Source organism: Callospermophilus lateralis, chromosome 3 (assembly GCF_048772815.1).
Source record: "Callospermophilus lateralis isolate mCalLat2 chromosome 3, mCalLat2.hap1, whole genome shotgun sequence".
NCBI classification, from domain to species: Eukaryota; Metazoa; Chordata; class Mammalia; order Rodentia; family Sciuridae; genus Callospermophilus; species Callospermophilus lateralis.
In genome coordinates, this window is record NC_135307.1 from 24,662,020 (window position 1) to 24,682,234 (window position 20,215).

The window sequence follows — 20,215 nt, forward strand, 5'->3', positions numbered from 1 at the left end:
ACACAGTTAGGGGGAATATTTTTGCATGCTTTTGCTGTTTGAAAGGCAGTATAAATTTTTATAGCACATTATTGACTCATTTCTATAGTTTAGTATAAGCTTCACCATTTTCTACCTGTATCTCTAACTTTAAGTCTTCTTATGCAATACTGAATTCGTCATTTGGCAAATTTCATCATCCAGGCCAACACAGAGCATCAGGGAATCCTGGAAGGCTGTAAAATACTGTATGAAAAACAAATGCATCTCCTACAGCAAACTGTAAATATTATGAAGAATCCAATCCAATCCACATTAACTCCAGGCACTGAAGGTTAAATGTGCCTCTTTGTCCTTGACTCATTCCCTCCTTCCTCTTCTGACCTTCTTTCCCCTCTCTTGAGCCTGCTGGGGTATTGACAGGGATTTTAGAGTGGAAGGTCTTTATCTCTCTGAGATGAGCTGCAATATGATTACAATCGATTGAGTGATTTACAGTATAGAGCACCATTCATTACCCTCTCTGCTTTATGGAATTATAAATGACATACTGTATGTGAATATATATAATTATTATTGGATATTTATGTGCCACTTTTATCTAAGAAACTCAATGTTCTTTTTAGATTGTAAATAACTAGAGGGACCCTGAAACCTTGTGCAAAGCTTCATGGAGGAGAATAAAACTTGAAAACTTTTCCTATAAATAAAACTGTGTTCTTAAACTGTATTGGGACACTTGATATTTAGTCAACTCTGGGCCACAGAAAAAAATAGTAAAGGGTAATCATTTGATGGTTGGGATAACCATAGTTTCATAATTAAAGACAAATTCTACAGACCAGAATTTTTACTTACCACTTAAACTAGAGCTTCCCTGTGACAATAGGGTGAACAAAACTTATAATTCACTAGCACAGCTTTAGAAGTATGTAATATTTATGATTGTTCAAATTCAGAAGAGTCTGTGTTATTACAGATGCCTCACATAGAGTGAGATGTTATTAATATTTTTATGTCACACTATTTCAAATGAGTGTAATTTTAAAATTGCATAGAGTGTGACTACACTGCATTTCTAATCTTGAACATATTATTCCAAGAATGTGATTTAATGAAATCTATGCATTACAGATGGAAATTAAGAAATTCTTTTTCTTTCATTTCTAGCTAAGTAGTACCTGCAAGTGGCCCTCAAATTTCTCATTACTCATTTCACTGAGTCCTAGACTATAATATTTATAATATTTAGCTTGTGGCTAAATAAATACCATGTGCCTTTCAATTTGTTAAAGTCTACCTTCCCCTCTAAATCCCAAGGTAATCTACCAAAAATGTAGAGAACATAAACCAGGACCCAAAAGAAGGTGGGTATCATAAAAAGTCCTACAGAAGTTTGCAGCAAAATTATTCTTTCGCTTAGCAACCCATTGAGCCAAAAGCACTGCCCTGGTCACAAATGAATTATAGATAAATAATGTCTTGTAGTTATTATAATTGCTATCATGCTATCTAATGTAAATCTTCATTATTGTGAAGCCCCTATGTGTGTGCTATTTAACTCTTTTATATATAATCTTTGAGTTGTGTATTAGCTTAATATCTTAGGGGAAGTTTCATGTGCCCAGTGTTCATAAATTCATTCTCCTTCTATCCCAAGTGTTCTTTTAAACCATAGGATGGTTTTATTTATATATAAATACCAGTATTATATATAACATACACACACAGACATACACACACACACACACACACACACACACACATACATACACTTCTATTTCTAGCCAGTCTTTTTATCTTCAGGGTGATTGTGTTTAATTTTAGCATTAGCCAGAAGCCCAGAGTTTGCCTTGAAATGCTTATCAGCTTCTAAGGGACATTTACAGGAAAAGTAAAGCTCTAGGTTTGATAGTGGTAATTGTATTTAACTTGTAAGACACAAGGCTATTTATCTTGTGGCTGGGAATTCGCAGAAGAGAAAGGAGTTTTGCCTGATAAAACAAAAATTAAAGAAAAACAATTGCTAAGCACCCTCTCTCCACTTTCTATCCCCCAAGCAGGAACATTAAACAGTAAAATGAACTTTCATTTAATAAAGCTCTTCCTGTCTGCTTAGATATGGTGCTAGGAGGCATAATGGGGTCGTGAAAGGAAAGACACCAATGTCTGTGAATACCCAGGGAATTGCTAACTTTTAGATTTGGGGTAAAAAAATTAGACATTTAGTCTGAGAGAAAAATTGTAGGGTTTAACTTTAGAGAAAAAATTCTAAACTGCCAAGACTTTAGTTATAGCCAGAATTTTGGGGCTATGCCCCTGTCTCAAGGTATCCAAAAAAAAAAAAAAAAAAAAAAATCTAAGGACACAATTAAAATCTAGGACTCTCAAGTCAAGTGGTCTTAGATTGTGTCAAACTAATCCTAAATCAAGCTCAGCCTAAACTTTTTTGGATAAAACCAACCTTGAGCTTAAGGATATTTCAAGGCCACGAAGGATGTTGTCCATAAAATGGGAGTGTTTGGAAGTGCTCAAAAAATGGTGGCCATCATTTCTTGGGTGAGTTTGGCTGAGAGGAGGTGGGTATCTTTATCTGCCACTTTTGGGACCTCTAGGGCAAAGTGTTCATTCAATGCACATGATCCTCATTTTAGAACCCTTTCTATGATTTTGGAATTGTGGAGGAAGGATGATGGGAGATGGGAGCTCTCTTTTTATCTTGCATTCTCCCCTTCCAGGAGGAAACCTCGGTGTAGAAAATCTTTTCAAGAGAAAAGTGAGTCCAAAATGTATCCAAGTGACAAATCATCCTGATAAAACCCCTGCCAAGTATGATTATCATTTATGTAATGCTCTATGGTATTCAAAGAGCTGTCTGCCTTCTGAGGTAGACCTATGATCCTAATCCCCATTTTATAGATAAAATAACAGGTCTTTGAGGGTCAAGTCTGCCGATGGATTTGTGCCATAGCTATGTTGTCAGAGCATACAAATATAGCTTACAAAAGGATAGATTGTCACTTCTATTTAGGAAATATATCTCCAGCCAGTACTTAGAAAAAAAAAAATCTTTTCCTATATTAAATGTCAATCTAAGTCTTCACTTGTTTTTAATGCAAGACATGATCATAGAGATTGAAGAATAGAGAAACTTCTCAACAATAGGAACTTATTGAAGTCAGTAAGTGATAGGGTGAAGTTATTATCCATAAGGTTGTATAATAACAAAACTCATTATATGAATACATGAGGGCATTCATATAATGAGTGCTAATAATTTTATCAATGATATAAGTAAAGAATTTATGATAGAAAACAGGTAAAAGAAAATAAAAGATGCCATATTCTAGTCCTATACTGTTCAATAAGAGCTACCACAGTATTGCTGAATATCTAATGAGAAAGTGCATTGAAAGCCTTCTGTGTTTAGGGCCTAATTATTGCAAAATAAAACACTACCAACAACAACAACAGCAAAATTCAGAGCCTCAGTAACACCAGCACATTGCAAATGCTCAGTAGCTACATATGGTTAGTGGCTACTGTTTTGAACAGCACCAATAGTCAGTCTGAAAGAAGGAAAACAAGATATATTTAACTTTCTAAATATTAGTGATTCTGAAATCTAGATGCATAAAGAATCACTCTGGGAGCTCTTTAAAAACCAATGCCTAGGCCTCTGCTTCCAAAATTTTGTGTGTATATGTAGCACCTGGGGATCTTGTTAAAATGCAGATTCTGATTAGTAGTTAGAAGTGTCCCCTGAGAGTTTGCGTTTTTAAAGCCTCCCAGGAAATTCTGGTGCTGCTCATCTATGGACCACACCCCAGGCCCCTTAAATTGGAACCTGAGCACTGGAAGTTATTAAGGTTTCCAGGGGATTCTCATTTGCAGCCAGGTTGAAGAGCATTGCTTAACATATATATTTTATAATTTTTCTAACTGCAGTATGTGGAAGTCCCTTGAAAAAAGAAACTCACTTATTTGTGAATCCTAATTCATTTCTGACAGAATGTAAAGAATGACTGTTTTGCAGTACAACTATTCAGAATGCATTCGTTTGATTGATTCATTGATATACTTTGTGACTGAATGTTTGAGGAACTTATTTATAAGATGGTTTTAAAGTGTTCCTAGGAATGTTCAAACACATTCATTAAGGGAGCCTTTCTCTAGTTGCTGCTATATCTTTGTTATCTTGAACCTGGGTTCAAACATGCCTTTTCCTCTTGATTGTATTGTTACTCCTTATTCTCTTTGCAGGCTCCACTATCTATTTTTCCCCCTGTTGAACTGAAAGCTACACTAGTGCTGAACGGATGAATGAGCAGGTATATAGGCTTGTTTTAATGCAAGCTTCAAATCTGGCAAGGCCTCAAATGTTTGTTGGCAAAGATGGAAAATCTCCTGGTTAGGAATTAATGAAAACCTAAGGGCTGAGAAATTTTAGTATCATGTCAAGTACAGAGACTTGCTTTTAACCCTTCAAAGTCTCAGTAATCTAGAATGAGATGAAATGTGGGCAAAAAAAAAAAAAAAAGAGTTTCTTTTGTCTCCAAGAATGTGTTCTACACTATGAAAGGATGATAAATATTTGAAACAAAGTACTTGGGAGTACTTTCCTTAATTGAGTGGTTCTCATCTAGTAGTGATTTTTTGCCTCTACTAAAAGACATGTGATATCTGTAGATATATACTACTGGCATCTGAAAGGTGAATGCCAGGGATACTGATAAATACCCTACAATATATAGAACAATCCCCCATCCCATCCCTGCCATATACTCAGCACAGAATTGTCCAGCCCAAAATGTCAATAATACTAAAATTAAGAATCCTAGAAATTAAACCAGTCCAGACATTGATTTCTGTTTGAAAATATTTTTGAGGGGAAAAAAAAAGTGCTGTAAACAAGAAAATAAATGACTTAGAAACAGAAATGGGACACATAGTTTGAAGTACTGCAGGGTGAAGATTGGGACAAGAATCTTGGCTTTGCCCCTTAAATTATGTGATACTGGGCAATTCATTGAGCTTCTCAGAGACTGCTATGGTTTGGGTGAGTCACTCAAATGTCCATGTGCTAGAGGCTTGATCCCCAGGGTGATGCTCTTGGAAAGTATTGTGGGTTATTAGGAGGCAGATCTTATGGGAGGTTACGGGAGGCCCTTAGGTCACTGGGGTTGTATCCTCAAAGGGGACTGGGGAACACTCATCTCTTCTTCCTTTCTGCTTCCTGGCTAATGTGGAGGACTTTCTGACTAATGAGGTGAGCAGTTTGCTCCACCATACACTCCTGCCACAATGTGCTGCCCTCACTGGAAGCTCAAAGCAAATGGAGCCATTCCGTCTTAGATTGGAGCCCCACAAATTGAGCCAAAATAAACTTTTCATTTTTATCAGTTAATTGCTCCAGGTATAACTTAATTGCTTCAGGTATTGTTTGTAACCTCCAAAACTGTGAACCAAAATAAACCTTCTCTCTGTATTAGTTAATTGCCTCAGGTATCTTGTTATAAAGTCAGGGAAGTAATACACTGTTGAGAAATTCAGTCAAGGTGACTTCAACTGAGTTGGTATACAACAATAACAAGGAAAAATCAGTTGAGGCTTTGCTCTCCTTAGCATCTCCTAATATGGGAAGATGGAAGCCCCACACTCTGAGATGCTTATCAGTCCTCAACTCCTAGGAAGCTTGGCTCTGACCTGAAAAGCCCTTATTGCACCATGCTCAGGGTTCTCACAGCCCTCGCAGCATAACCTGCCACCTGCTCACAGCAGAGAAAGGATCTTGAACAATCCCAGTCAGCTCAGCCTCCCAGGGGGCCCAGAGCTGTGGCTAAAATTAATTCCTCATGTTCAACTCACCTTTCACTTCCCCTCCCTTGTCCTCACCATGGCATTGTATAGAGACAGCAATCAGAGGCTTTATAAGGAACATTTGTCAGTGCCTGGACGATAGCTCTGGGCTGTTTCTTCTTTTATTTCCTCTCCTGTTCCTTAGTCTTTCTATTTTCAGGTTCAAAGAAAGAAGTTGCTTTTGAGTTCTATCTCCCAGAATTAAGTGATATAAGATTCCAATTGCTATAGAACTATTTCCATTTTGGATCCTTACTGATTCAAAAAGAGCCAGTGCTACAAGCCCTGTGCCCAGCTGGGTTCTAAATATTTCACAGTGGGATGTTTCAGCAGAACCACATAAAATCCTATAAATGCCCATGAGAAGATCTGAGAGTTGACCCATTCATCCTGGTGCACGGTTGACACATTCAGTCCTAGTGAGTAAGAACAGTTCCCTTCAAAATGAGACAAGTTAACTGAATATTTTGTAGGAGCTACTCCATATCGCTTTACCATTTAAACATTAGCAATAGATGAGTAGCAAGACAGAGCTACTCTTTATAGCTCCTAATGGTTTACTATTATCAATAAAACAATGGTTTGGAAAAAAGAAGATATATCTTTTTTTTTCAGAATATGTATCAAGATTGCCTATATAAGTTGGTGGCTTTATACTTTGATGTCCAGATGCAGAGGCCATTTTTGTCTCAGAATTTAAAGCAAATAAATTAAACTTTTCCAGATTATTTTAATGGTACTCTAAGTTTAGTTAAGTAGATCCTTTCAATCAGACAGGAAAGAAGGCAGGAGAGAAAATAAGCTAAGACCATAATGGTGAGCCATTCCCAGGATGTCTTGGCAAAATAGAACATAAAACTCAAAAGTTTTTTTGCACTCAACCTAGCATAGGGTTACTACTTTTCATGTGAGGCAACAAAATCAAGAATGGCTCCAGGACAGCCTAGAATCAGTGGAATCAAAAGAATTTTTTTTTTTAAATGAGAATTTTCTATTCCACATCTCATAACAGCCACTTTTGTGTGGTCACTGGAAATTTACCTTTGAAATACAACACTTTGAAATAAAGAGAAATGAATTTAAAATGTCACAAGAAGAAAGATGCTCATTTCTACACCCTGCAATTTGCAATGAAAGCAATAGTGAAAATTTTGCTGAATTGGGAATAGAATCTGGTCTTGTTCTGTCCCTCATTTCCTATGTGATCTCAGGAAAGGATTATCATCTCCCTGTCTCTTTTTTGAAATGGAGAATAAAAATATCAACTTTACTCAACTTACAGACCATAAGAGTCAAAGTGATATAATATGCATAAGCATACATGTCATAATTTAAAATGCCACCACAATGCTTGGTAGTCTTCATGGCTAACACTGAATACTGACTTAATTGCCCAGTATTCTGTTGAGCAGTTCACAAGTGCCCATCTCAATTAATCTTAACTTTAACTCTGAAGAGAATTCTCATTTCCCCATCTTCCAGATGCAGAATCAGAGGTTCGGGGAGATTCAATAACTTATGTAAGGTTTGGAACTAGATCACCAAATAAGAATAAGCACTTAGAGAACTAATAAAATAGACACATAAACGAGACTCTCAGAAGAAAGAATCTGATATATTCTTAAATTTTTATAGCAATTCAGAGAAGAACCATCAAAACTCTTAGAAACTCTTACACTCATGGTTTAGTGTTGTGTTTTGCATCTATGTCGGGGAGAGGCACCAAATATTTCAGTGTTTAGGATATTTCAAGGTCTTAATCCTACCGCCTAGACACAACTGATGAAGCCAAGTTCTGAGGGTGTCAGTTGACTCCAAGGCCCACACTTATAACTGCCATACTGTCCCCTGTCCTGAAATAATAACATATGTTATTACTAAATAACAGTTACGATGATAATAATAGTTTTCAGGAGAAAGCAATGCCATCAAAGAAAGGTTTATTCCGCTTTGAAAACATACAGGAAGCAACCCATAATTTGGAACTAAAGACACAAAGAGAGGTGTACGGCAAGGGTCACTGGTTTTCTTACCTATCTCTGGCTTTAAAATGACCATTAAAAAGCCTTCTCATTGCTGGCAGCAAACTGGTGGATTCTCTATTGGCTCAGGGCAAGTGTTTAACATCAATTTAGAAATCTTTGAAATTCCTAATGGAAACAAAACAAACCCTCCAGCAGCAATTTTAAGGCCAATGATAATATACATGGAGAGAGAGATTGATTTTTCCTATGAGCAAATGAACAGCTTTTAAGAGCTCAGGCTATTTTGGTTTCTCTCACCTACCCCCACCAATTCCCCCAGGGTTTACGCATGAAGCATTTAAAAATCAAGTCTATTAATGTCCAGTGAATTTGGACGATGATAAGAATTCATGGTAACTGCGAACACCTCTGGCTTGCTCTAAGTTTTCAAAGATAACCTCATGAGGTCTTTGGGGTGCCTTAGTCTAAGCATTACTAACAGGCCCCCAGCGATGACTGAGCTGACAGCTTTTTTGAAAACTAAGATAGTAGATGAATGGGTAATATGGACATTTTGCTCCAATCCCTTGGGGACCCTTGCTCTTCTAATTCTTAAACCACATAGAGGGAGACTCTGTATATTAGGGAACAACCTAACAACACAGATACTTCTGATTGGCTTTTAATAAAACTTAATGATGATGCAGGCATAAAAAAACATCATCATAGATTTCAAGCTATTCAAACATCTTGGGCTATGAGAGTAGACGTATTTACTCTGAGTATTTGTCTCAAATCTGATAATTATTAGTTAGCTAGCTCATAGACTTCTAGAAATGTGCTTCTAGGGTCTTTGTTGATGTGCTTGTCTCAGTTCATAGGGAGTGAGAGGAAAACAGGAATTGAGAGGATTCAAAGTACAGGATAGAGAGATAGACGTGGGGAGCACAGCCTTCTTGGCTATTTTCTTTCATCCATCTACCTGGTAACCATGCAACTGTGAAGTTAAGGGCCCTTGCACCTTTATGATCAGGGCTCAAGGCTCTTCCTAGGAAAAGTGAGAGATGAGAGGAAAAGCTAAGGGATTATTTGAATGATCCCTTTAAAGAAGGCAACCTTTTCTCCCATTGCCCTTGATTCAGCCATCTGGCTCTGGGAGTTTGTTGCCTGATGCTCCTTGACTGTAAAATTTAAATGGATGATTAACCCCTCTCTCTCTCCCACATCAGCCTGCTTGCTATTAAAATGACTACCAGGACCAATCTCCGAAAATCAAGGCAGGCTGAGTACAAGTGAGAAAAATACAACTGCCAAAGTCAGCCAAATAATGCAATTCCACCCGTGCTTTTTCTCTCCCTGTCCCCCTACCTTAATGTACATGCCCTACAGTTTAGTAAACCTTTTGTTTTCTTCTGCCATCTCGGGCCATCTGCACCTTTAATCATACCTGAGTAAATGGTGCCACAAACTTCAGATCTCAAGTTGATTACCTTGTAATGATCCATGATAGCTCACAATAGAGACAGGGTCCCTTTCCTGCACTGCTATCACTCCCTGGAAAAAACTATAGTAATTGTTCTTTGTATGAACCAGTCAGACAGTATTGGTTAAATTGGGCAAAAAATAAATGTGCAGTGCATAGTTAGTAAGTCTCCAGAAGTTCCCTGTACTGAGCAAGTCCTATAAGAAATCACTTATCTTCTCAATGTAGAAAGCATGAATATGTGTTTCTCTCAGTGTTTCATGATTGGTAACAGTCACGAGAAAAATTGCCATGTACAAGTGAGAATGGGAGCATGAAAGAGAAGATGGCTATTGAGAGCAAAACTGGTACCTGTAGGATAGTGTTCATTCACTGGCCAGTTGTCCACCTGGAGGGTGGCATTGCCTCCATTCCTGGTGAAGCGCACTACGTGGTATTTGCCATCATTGACCGGAGTCCTCTCCTCTTTGATGGAGATGTCAACCGTGCCAATATTGAAAACAACACCAATTTTTCCCTGTTCCTGTAATTTAAAAAAGAAAAGAAAATAGACATAGTTATCACTGACCACAAACTTTTCTCCCTTAAAGTTGATCCTCCAACTAGCAATAAACCTGTAGGTGCCTCGAGGGAGCTGTCAGTGTGAAGTTAATAATAGTATCCTATATTTCTCCATGGGCTTTCATCCTGAACATAAAAACCAATGGTATAAAGCCACCCAAATTGCTCTCACAGGCTGCATTGCACAGGTTACATCATCCATTGCCCTCAACGGATATCAAGGCTGAAACCACAGAACTACCTAACAATGAGGAAGTGACATTGCAAAGTTCATTTCTGCAAGATGGATTAGGTCTGTTTTTCTAAAAGAGGCTAATACAACACTGGGTCCTAAATCATTTCACCATTCCAATTTGGATTAAAAAGGAAATATGAGCCTGCCTGCACATTTTGAGGCAATTGAGGCCAAGGGTAGAGGTATAGAATGGTTCAGAGCCAATGGCAGAGCAATTGGCATTATAGACCAAATCCCAGTGATACTTTCTACAGATCCAAACCACATTTAAAATGATATTTTCAGGAAAGGATAGTGAAATTGAGCCAGGGTTTTCAGAATGAAATGGCTGCCATTCTTCCTACACGGGTAGCCCTATTCCTCAAGTTAATCCAAAGACAGATGTAATAGTCAGTGTTATAGATTATGTTACACAACAGAAGAATATGTCAGTGGTTGCAAAAGACTTGTGAGAGGGTAAATTTCAATGAATGTGAGAAGAGTGACAGTGTGACAATGAAAATGATTATGGAGATGGTGATAGTAGTGGTGATGAGGTTATTTCCTGGAAAATGCCAGAAAACACTAAACCACAAATAATAATGCTATTAAAACTTGTCCTCTAGTAATTGGTTAAGACTAAGAATTGGAATTAGTATTTCACAATGTAACAAAATGAAAGTGACCTCGGGGATCCTGTGCATTCAGCTTTTTCAACTTTTTAGGGTGCCATTGCGGCACAGTAAAGTAGAGGAAGGATGGGGCAAGACAGAAGGAAAGAATCCTCCTATATTTCTCTAGTTTTCTGACTTATTGGCAATACGTTGGACCTGCAAAAATAATAAAATTCAGCTGCAATTCTGATGTTCTACAAGAATGGGTCACAGTATTTGTTCACTAGCTTTTGTTATTCTCTATTTGTTCAAGAAGTAGAAGAAGAGATTGAAAAAGAAGCAAGTGAATATGGTTAAAGAAGTATAGAATCCATATTAACTAAGTTCTAGGAAAGATATCACTGAATTCTAGATTTAGTAATTCATTCTTTCAATACATAAATCAATATTTATTAAGCACCTACTGCACTGAAAGTCAATAAATTAAGACTTTTTGTGAGATGGGCATTGGTTTCCACATAGTTTGATAGATTTCACTTATTTTCCCAAAACATAGTTGTCTTCAACTTGCCATTTGTCCTTTAGTATGCAAATACATCTTGTATTCAATTGAAAGAATGAACAAGTACCCAAAGTCTTGATCTTAGAAGATAGCAATACAGACCAGTCAACAAAAATGCCATCCACATTCAGGGATGAAAAGATACAGAGTGGACATTATTGTTTCCTTTGTGTCCTCACAGCATGGCACACAGCATCAGGTGATGGCAACAATTCCCACCTGCTATTCCCTGGAAAAAGTGATCCAAATGCCTACCCAAATGGTAACCAAGCATACTTAGGACTTCTTAAATCTCTGTTGGGATCACTAAGTTCTGTTTTATTTTGTTTCATCTCTACATCTCCATACTAAACAAAGTACCTCACATTAAAACAAAATGATGAATGGAAACATGAACCTGACTATGGGTTCTTTTTTGGACCTTCTGTGCCCATAATCATTAACATTATAATCCAATTTATATTTTCTCCTCGATCCTCAAAGGATTTAGAAATGACAACGTGACTTTTCTATTTTCTCTTAGAGAACTGTCATTTATTTCTGAGGGTGTGTGTGTGTATGGGTTCATACCCTCATTCCTAAATAAGCAAGGCTATGATGGCTTGAGTCATAACCTGCTTAGCAGAATAAAAGGACTGGAGGAGGCAAGAAACCACGACTACAGACACCATTCCTCCTCTGCCCACCCACAAATGTGGGGTGTTTATTGCACCTCTGCTCTTCAATGAGAAACCACTACATAAATCCTGGATGCATGAAAGGGATGGCTGGTGATTCAATTTACCTCTGAGTCACTAATTAATCACGGATGGAGAACAGTTTTAGGGGGAGAAAGGAGACCTTTAAACCAGCATTCTGCAGCTTTTTAGCAACAGCAGCGGCAAAGCACAGTTTTGGCTCAGTGAGTTGGCTGATCAACAAGATATATTCTTCGGCAGATTTTCTGCAAGATCCATAATAGATCCAGGAAAAGAAAAGATTTAATCTCTGCCAGAATAAATATTTCGTCCTTATCTAAGGCACCACACATTTGCCATTGCAATACTGTTTCGGAGAGATCTTCTTAATCCTGTTAGCACATGGCCAAATTCAGGGTAGACCCTCACCCAGATGTTTCATTTTGCTTCCTACAGTGGTAAATGTGGCTGGACTAGACCTCAGATGTGGTCTCTTTATTTGTAGTAATAAGATTTCATTCCCACTATCTCCTTGTCATTTGTCATGGGACCACAGTGGCATTATAATTTGTGGCTAACTACTTTGTTTCAGTTCATTATAAGTCATGGAAGCCTTGTGACAAATACCCATATAGTTGCCCAGGCCTGAATCCCTTGAGTTCAGCTGCCATAAAAATAAACTCTGGGGCTCATTGCAGCCACAGAAGAGATGATGGGAGGGATAAAAAGCATTTTTATCCCAGGATTTGGTGTCAGCTCTTATTGACTTTGGGCAAGTTACTCAACTATTCTGAACCCAATTCTTGATAATACAGGATAGGGATGAAATACCAGCTTTCCGTATTCAGAGGGCTTTTTCAAAGATAAAATAAGATGATGAAAATGATAGTACTTTACAAGTAACAAAACATTATGAAAATATTAGAAATGGATGAGCTCAGGAGAAGGGGCTCATTTGACCATCAGTAATGATCTGTGATTACAGAAGAAGTTGATTAGTTCAATAGGATAAACAGATTTTTTAGCACAGCGTGTGACTGATAATACCTCTATCTCTTAACATTCTATGGTCTGTATGAAGATTTGAAAAAAAAAATTCTATAGTCTGAGGCAGGTTATTTAACTTCTAATTTCTCTCCTATAAAAGGATACATCAAGGAAGAAGAAGGAAACTGCTCCTTTAAAAGCTTGTTGTGAGGGCTGGGGTTGTGGCTCAGTGTTACAGCGCTCACCTCACATGTGCGAAGCTCTGGGTTTGATCCTCAGCACCACATAAAAATAAATAAATAAAATAAAGCTGTTGTGTCCAACTACAACTAAAAAATAAATATTAAAAAAAATAAAAGCTTATTGTGAGGTTTACAGAAGAGTCCATGTGTGTGAAGCACCTTCCACATGGATACATATGCTTCTGGAACTCAAGAAATGTCCATCTTCTTTCCTCTCATTAGTTAATTAAAGTATTGGCATGAAGTGAGGTCTGGTTGGTTTGGCTGACCCGGACATCAAAATATATTGTGAAAATAAATGTCAATTTTAGCAAACAGACCATCAAAAGGCTCTGTGTGGTGATGATTCCCTGTCAACTACAATTTGCTGGCTCTTCTCTTTCCACAGTCCTTGGTGCCTTTTATAAGCCTTTCTAAGATAAGCAAAGCGGAGCTGCAGAAACAGCTTGACTATAAATTTTAATAACTCCACACCCATCACCACTGAAGTTGCTACCAAGGCAATCACTTCAATCTATCTTCTTCCTTGATATTAAAAACAAAGACAAGTGGTAAATCAGAAGACATTTACCTAAGGATTCTCAAGTACATTCAGGAAAGAAAGGGAAAGGGATAGAAAACAGCTTGTCTTTGGATAGCCAGCAAGTCCTACTGATGAGCCAACCTGCCTCCTTATATCATTACAGCTCCAGCTTTCTAATCCTCCACCAGCCACATTACCATTATTGCTGCAGAGGTGACCCAAGAGATACCACCAACACCAGCGTCAGCCTTCAGGAACAGAAATGTACAGTGGCAAGATAAATCCCCAGGCATAAAGAACTCCCTCAAGTCTACCTCTTCATTTATTCCAGAGTGCCCCCAGGGAAGGCAGAAGGCACCATCTGCTATTTCAGAAAATTGCAGGTGACAGGAACAGAACAGAGATTTCAAATGTATGCCAGGGAGCTGTGCAGTGGAAGCACTTCTCCATATCATCATTGCTCTGCTTCCTACAGAATTTGTTAGTTCAGTGCTTGACAATAATACAAGGAAAACAACGTGTAAATGTTGCCTCCTGGGGCCTGGGTTCTGCAAGGCCTTCCATACCCATTTCAAAGTCTGGTTCATTCGACACCAAGTAACCAGCGGTACTATCTGCACATTTGTCTAGTTCTGCCCATTATGGGGTCATGGTAACAGTGACCTCGTGGGTTCCCTATGAAAGATAAGGCCAACAGATCAGTGTTGACTGACAGATTGTCATATTTTCAGCAAAGCATTTAATTGTTACCGCGAGACCTTCCCAAGACTTCTCATTGCTGTGAACCCCTGTGCCCAGCAAATTCCTGGTCGGGGCTGACAGTCTGGACCACTGTGTGAGGATGGCAAGAAACCAACTTGCACTTGACATGGAAGATCACTAGGACACAAAGTTAGATTGCTTTATGCCATTGAATGTGAAGGCTATTTGCTTATGGCATACCTTGGACTATTTGGATGCTCAGTGAATATTTTTGAATAGAATTTTATTCAATTTCTCACAATTACCCCTAGGGAATTTGTACACTAAGAGGCTTAAGATAAGTGTCTGAGTCTGTCTGACTCTACAGCTTATGGATTTTCCACTGAGTTACGTTTCTGTCACACTTATTATACGTAGTTGAGTTACAGTTATGTGCTGCTTAACAGGAGTATGTTCTTAGGTGATTTACTCCCTCTGCATTCATCATAATATATTTACATTATCTCATACAGCTAGGTGACACTTGGTGATATAATCTTATAGGACCTCGTATAGGCAGTCCATTGTTGAGTGAAATGTCATGCAGCACATGACTATATTTCTATAACAAGGTATATACATCATTATATATACCTTATGTCTTCCTAACCTGCCCGTCCTGTCTAACCAACCTAATTGTGGATCTTTGAAATGTAGCAGTCCTAACAGGTGCTCAATTAATGTTTGCTAAATTAATGACAAGTGAATAAATGGATAATGAATTTGTGGTTGAGAATAAAAAAGAAATTATGAGAGTTTTTACCACAAGAGTCTAAACAAGATTTGAATAGTATAGGATAAAATAGATAATTGGTGATACGTTCAGACTTTTTGCAATAAATCTTAGGCAAAGTATATTGTCTCATTATACTTTGCAAATGCAATCTGCAGAATGTAAAGCAATGAGATATAACTTACTTGATTCATCAGACAGTTTTGATTTGGGGAGGATTTTATTGAAGTCCTTTGAGATAAAATACTCCATAACTTGTAGAGCACAGCTTGGGTTCTTTTTGAGCCTATTAACTCTCTTTCAGTACAGATCATTAGTTTATTCTCTCAGTGCTACAATCTCCTTATTCTATATTCAGGACAATTATTAGTGAAAAAGTAATGAGTGCACACCTTGTGTCTGAGCTTCATGCACTACTAAAGGATCAAAGAAATTAAAGAAACCAGGTCTCTCCCTACAGAAGTCTAAGACAGAGACACACTTCAGGATCCACATAGTTGTTAATATCCCAGCTATGAAGCTTAGGAATGGCTTGGACTGAACTTCAATCATCACCTCCTAACAATGGCCTGGTCCCTTTCCCTTGAGAAGTTTAAGTGTAGCTGTGGAAGGAAGGTCATGGAAGAAGAATGCAACCACTGCGGGCTCTAAAGATTTGGGGATTTAGAATCAAAAGACCTGGGCCCAGATGAGGCTCCACATCTTTTGGTCCATGTGGTCTTGAGCAGATTCCTTAATTATCTGAGTCCCAAGCTGCCTGTATAGAAGTATGAAAAACAGTGCAAAGACAATAATGATCATAACATGCAGATGAAATGATACTTATTAAATGGGAAATGAATAAATAATACTTACTAATAGAAATCAATGAAAAGAGCAAATTATGGAGTGCTCTACAAAGAGGGATGTAATGATGATGTTAACGGTGAGGGCGGAAGTGGTGAGGCTGGTGGGAATGGCCAGTGAGAAACACTATTACTGCTGAAGGATGAGTCAGAGGCACTTACACATTCCCTCAGATACCATTCTATTTGGAATGACTTGCTCCCATTCAAGATCATCCACTCCAGAATCTGTACAGATTGTCCCTAGAAACCTCATGTTAAATGGCTCAGAAATTAATTTTGTTTTCCTAAATCTGTGCAGGCCTCGATGGCCTCTGCACCCACCCTGCAAAGTTACAGTCACCTCTCCCCTTGGCTGCAGATGCACTTCACCTAGTGTTTCGCTGATGCCTGGATGCACGAGGTCAATCAATTAAAGCGGATTAGATCCACAGTCTGAAATACTAACAGAGGGCCAAGAGAGATAAGACTGATAAATAGCTTGAGACAGCTCCATCTCTAACACTAAGCAAATTTAAAACAGGGGAGAGAGCAAGTAGGGATGACAGCTTAGGACAGCAGGAACACTGACCTGAAGAGGAGGAAATCAAGGAAGGACAGGGCAGCTGATAGGAGTGACTAAGATGCAAGTCAAAGCTGCAGTTCTAATTGTCACCAGTCACAAACTGGCACCCTGAGTCATCATGTCCTTCAAATCACTCAACATCCACTTCTCATCCACAGACCTCGGTGTCACCCTGGCTGATTTGGTAGTTAAGTTTGACGAAAAGGCAAAAATTAAAGCTCATTTCTGTAGGAGCCTCGGTGTTGTGCCAAGACCTGGAGCTGTCTCCTGGCAGAATTCAGGTGACAGCTGGGAGGGCAGTACTCACTAAAATGCAGCACAGACTAACAAATCCCCTAAATGCCTTGCTTCTGCACCCCCTCATCTCTACCACATCCATGAGGGACCACCCAATGGCCTTATTAGAGGCCTCTCACCCTGTGCTCACAGTAACAAAATAGGAAACACATTTCAAATCACCTGATGTTCTTCCATAACATCTCACATTTTACCCCATGCCTACAAAGTAAGGTTCTGCGACCAGAAGCATTAGTACAACCTGGATATGTGCTAGTAATGCAGCTTCTTAGATCTAATATCAGACCCTCTGATCAGGAACTCTGGGCTGGGGCCCAGTAATCTGTATTTGCATAAGCCCTCAAGGTAATTCACATGCTTGTGAAAATTTGGGACCCGCTTCCTTCCATTCTGTTGTGGTCCCATTAGGGCTCCAGTTTCAAGTGGGGGCTATTCTGTCCCAGGGACATTTGTCAGTCTCTAGAAGTATTTTTGGTTCAGAGAAATGTAGTCAGATACTACTTGCCCCTAGTAAATTCAGGCCTGGAATGCTGTTAAATAACCAACAATACACAACAGCAAATTATCTGACTCCTAATATCAATAGTGCCACTATTTGCACTAAAGAGTACAAAACTTTGTTCACTCAACAAACACTCATAAAGCCTGTGTTGCAAGACAGAAACTGTTCTATCTAGATGTACACGTATGGTCTAATGCATTATCCAAAGAAACACTTCTTTGTAGTATATGTGTCGGTCCACAAAATGCAAGGACACCCACAATACATGCATGCACACCAGTGTGCACACATGTGAATTTTGACATATTTGGCCTACAATTCTGGTCTAGCTCTGGAGCACAAGGTGAGCCACAGGCAGATGCTGAGACTCTCTCTGGCTCTCCCCTCTTTGCTCTGATCAAATGTTTGTTTTGTAAGTATAAGATTTGTCATGCAAGTATGCACAGTTAGAAAGGAGCAGGTCTAATATTTTACATGTCTTATACTTTTTTTCTCTATGTGGTCTTGGTAACCATCTTTCCTACTAACTCACGGCTACTAGTATCTATGAAAGTCTGCTAGGACATTTCCCTTAGCACCATAACTTTTGCTGATAGTCCCAGTTCCGACTCTTCCTAGACCCTTTACTTGAAACTAGGAAATTTTTAGTCATTTTCCACAAGGATGCATAATCAATAGTTCTGAGTGGTCTGCGTAGGAGAAATCCCCTCTTGTAGAAGCAGATATTCCAGGCCAAGGATGAGCAGTAGCTGCTCTGGGAAAGAGACCAGCTAACAGCCAGTAAACCCTGAAGACCTATTCTGTGGTTACAAAGAAACCGTTAGTGATTCTCCACAGGCTTTACTATTTACCTAACTTCCAAGTGACAGACTGTGCTAACATTATGGCCTCAGGGTGAATGGACCCTTGTGGATAATAAACATCAACAGGAACCCTTGGTTTGATAAGTACAGCATTCTCAGCCACTTCCATAAATGAATTCCCTCTCTAAGCTCTATACCACTTTCTACCACTTTCTACTAAAACAAAAATTTACTATACACATTTCAGAATTGAGAGAATCTCTATTAGGGGTCATAAGAAAATACAGTGTAGATTGTAGCCGATTCTATGAGATGTTTGAGGAAGGAATATATATATATATTTGGAGAGGCAAATTGGTCTGGAGCAGAAAACAAACTATTAGACAAATCTAATAATTTCCTGTTTTTGTAAATAAAGTATTATTGTAATATTGCTGCATTCACTCATTGACATATTGCCTTCAGTTGCTTTTGTACTATAAGAGTTAAGTAGTTGCAACAGAGATCACGTGGCCTACCAATCTAAGTTACTACCAATCTACAGTTACTCTGTGACTCTGAAACAGCTTGCTGATCCCAGTTGTAGAACCTTGAATAATTTAAGGCTAGACATGATTAAATTTTTGACCAATACTTCATGTTCAAGTGTTCAGAATAACTCAAATAGGAATGCGAGGGGTGGGGAGAGACTGTACCACACCTGCTCTTCCACTATAACTGTGGCTTTGCATTTTTTCACACGTGGCCCCTTTTCTCATGTATAGTTCTCAAGAAAAAATGAAGAATATACTGGGGAGGAGCATCCTGAGGTTGAGAGGGACTGGCTAGGACAGCCAGGGCTATTTCAGTCCCTCCCAGAACCGATGTCCTGCCACCACTTCTGTCCATTGTGTTTCCCTTAGCATAGAAAACACAGGGTGCAGTGTTTTCTAGGGTCCTTCAATTGCAGGGCAAGTAGGTGCACAGATGGATGGGATTTCATCCCACCAAGCAGCATTCCTATGCATTAGCAGACTGGCTCATGGTGAGGCCTAGGTTTTCATGATCACATGTTCATTATCTGTAGGCGATAAACAAACCTCTTCATGTGACTTGCTGAAGGAATGTTGTCTCACTGGAATCAGGCAAATTGGTGATCAGTACATAGTGAATCTGTCTGATAACTCTCATCTGGCAAATGTGTCTCACTTCTAATAAGAGAAGACAAGATATATAAAAACTCATCCATTTGAGCATGAACCAGTCCATCTTGGAACACACTGAGGGTGGTCCAGATACTAAAAATCAACTCAACATAACATTGTATGAAGGCGGTCAGCTGTGGATGCAGAGAAACAAATTAGAGGCTTCTGGCGAAAGATGATGGTAGCTAGTAATAGTCTGGTAATGGAGGAGATGGAGCGAAGTTGTAAGTTATTAAAATTATAATGATATGACATTTCTTTCTGAAAACTTATCTTGTTCTATGAGAGTAAATCATGTACATCTTAGAGCTTGGGACTCTCCAAGTCAGCACTCATAACTCTGATGTTAGGGTTTCCGTTTATTATATTAGATGAAATGAGAGAAGAAATAGCATTGCAACCCAATGAATGTGTTAGTTTCGGGGGCACCAATGCATCTGCAAGACAGTTGAATCCCTTTGGTGATAAATGATGATTAACTGAGTCTCTTGTTTTACCTGCAAGGGGAATCTACTGTGTTATCATCTGGGGATGAACACACTGAAATAGGGACTCATTTTTCCTCTCCTAGTTATTATAAACAAAATGGCCAGAAGACTCTAATATATCAGCAGTGCCTGTCTACACGCAGGGACCCTAGTGCGTGTGTGTGTGTTTGTCCTGGAGATAGTGTGGCAGTAAGGTATTTCCACCAGGTGATATTTCATGGTCCTCCTCTTTGTCAGCTATCACCACTATAACATTCTCTCTTGAATTGGATCAGCATCTCTAATTCAAAAGGTTGGTTCTGACTTACTGCCAACCACAGCCATAAAAGCAACAGAGAGAAAAAAGTGAAATTTAAATGGCTACAGTAGGTTGGGAGGAGGCAAGCCTGCTG

General features: G+C 38.8%; 1 protein-coding gene across 14 annotated transcripts in view; it reads right to left on the reverse strand.

The window, feature by feature from the left end:
* Positions 1-20,215, reverse strand: part of Nrxn3 (neurexin 3) — a 1,468,922-nt gene that overhangs the window by 165,499 nt on the left and 1,283,208 nt on the right. For all 14 annotated transcript variants that reach the window (XM_076848054.2, XM_076848052.2, XM_076848056.2 and 11 more), the window contains one exon: positions 9,637-9,808. In XM_076848054.2, coding sequence (XP_076704169.1) covers positions 9,637-9,808 — 172 coding nt within the window. The remainder of the gene's footprint in view (positions 1-9,636; positions 9,809-20,215) is intronic.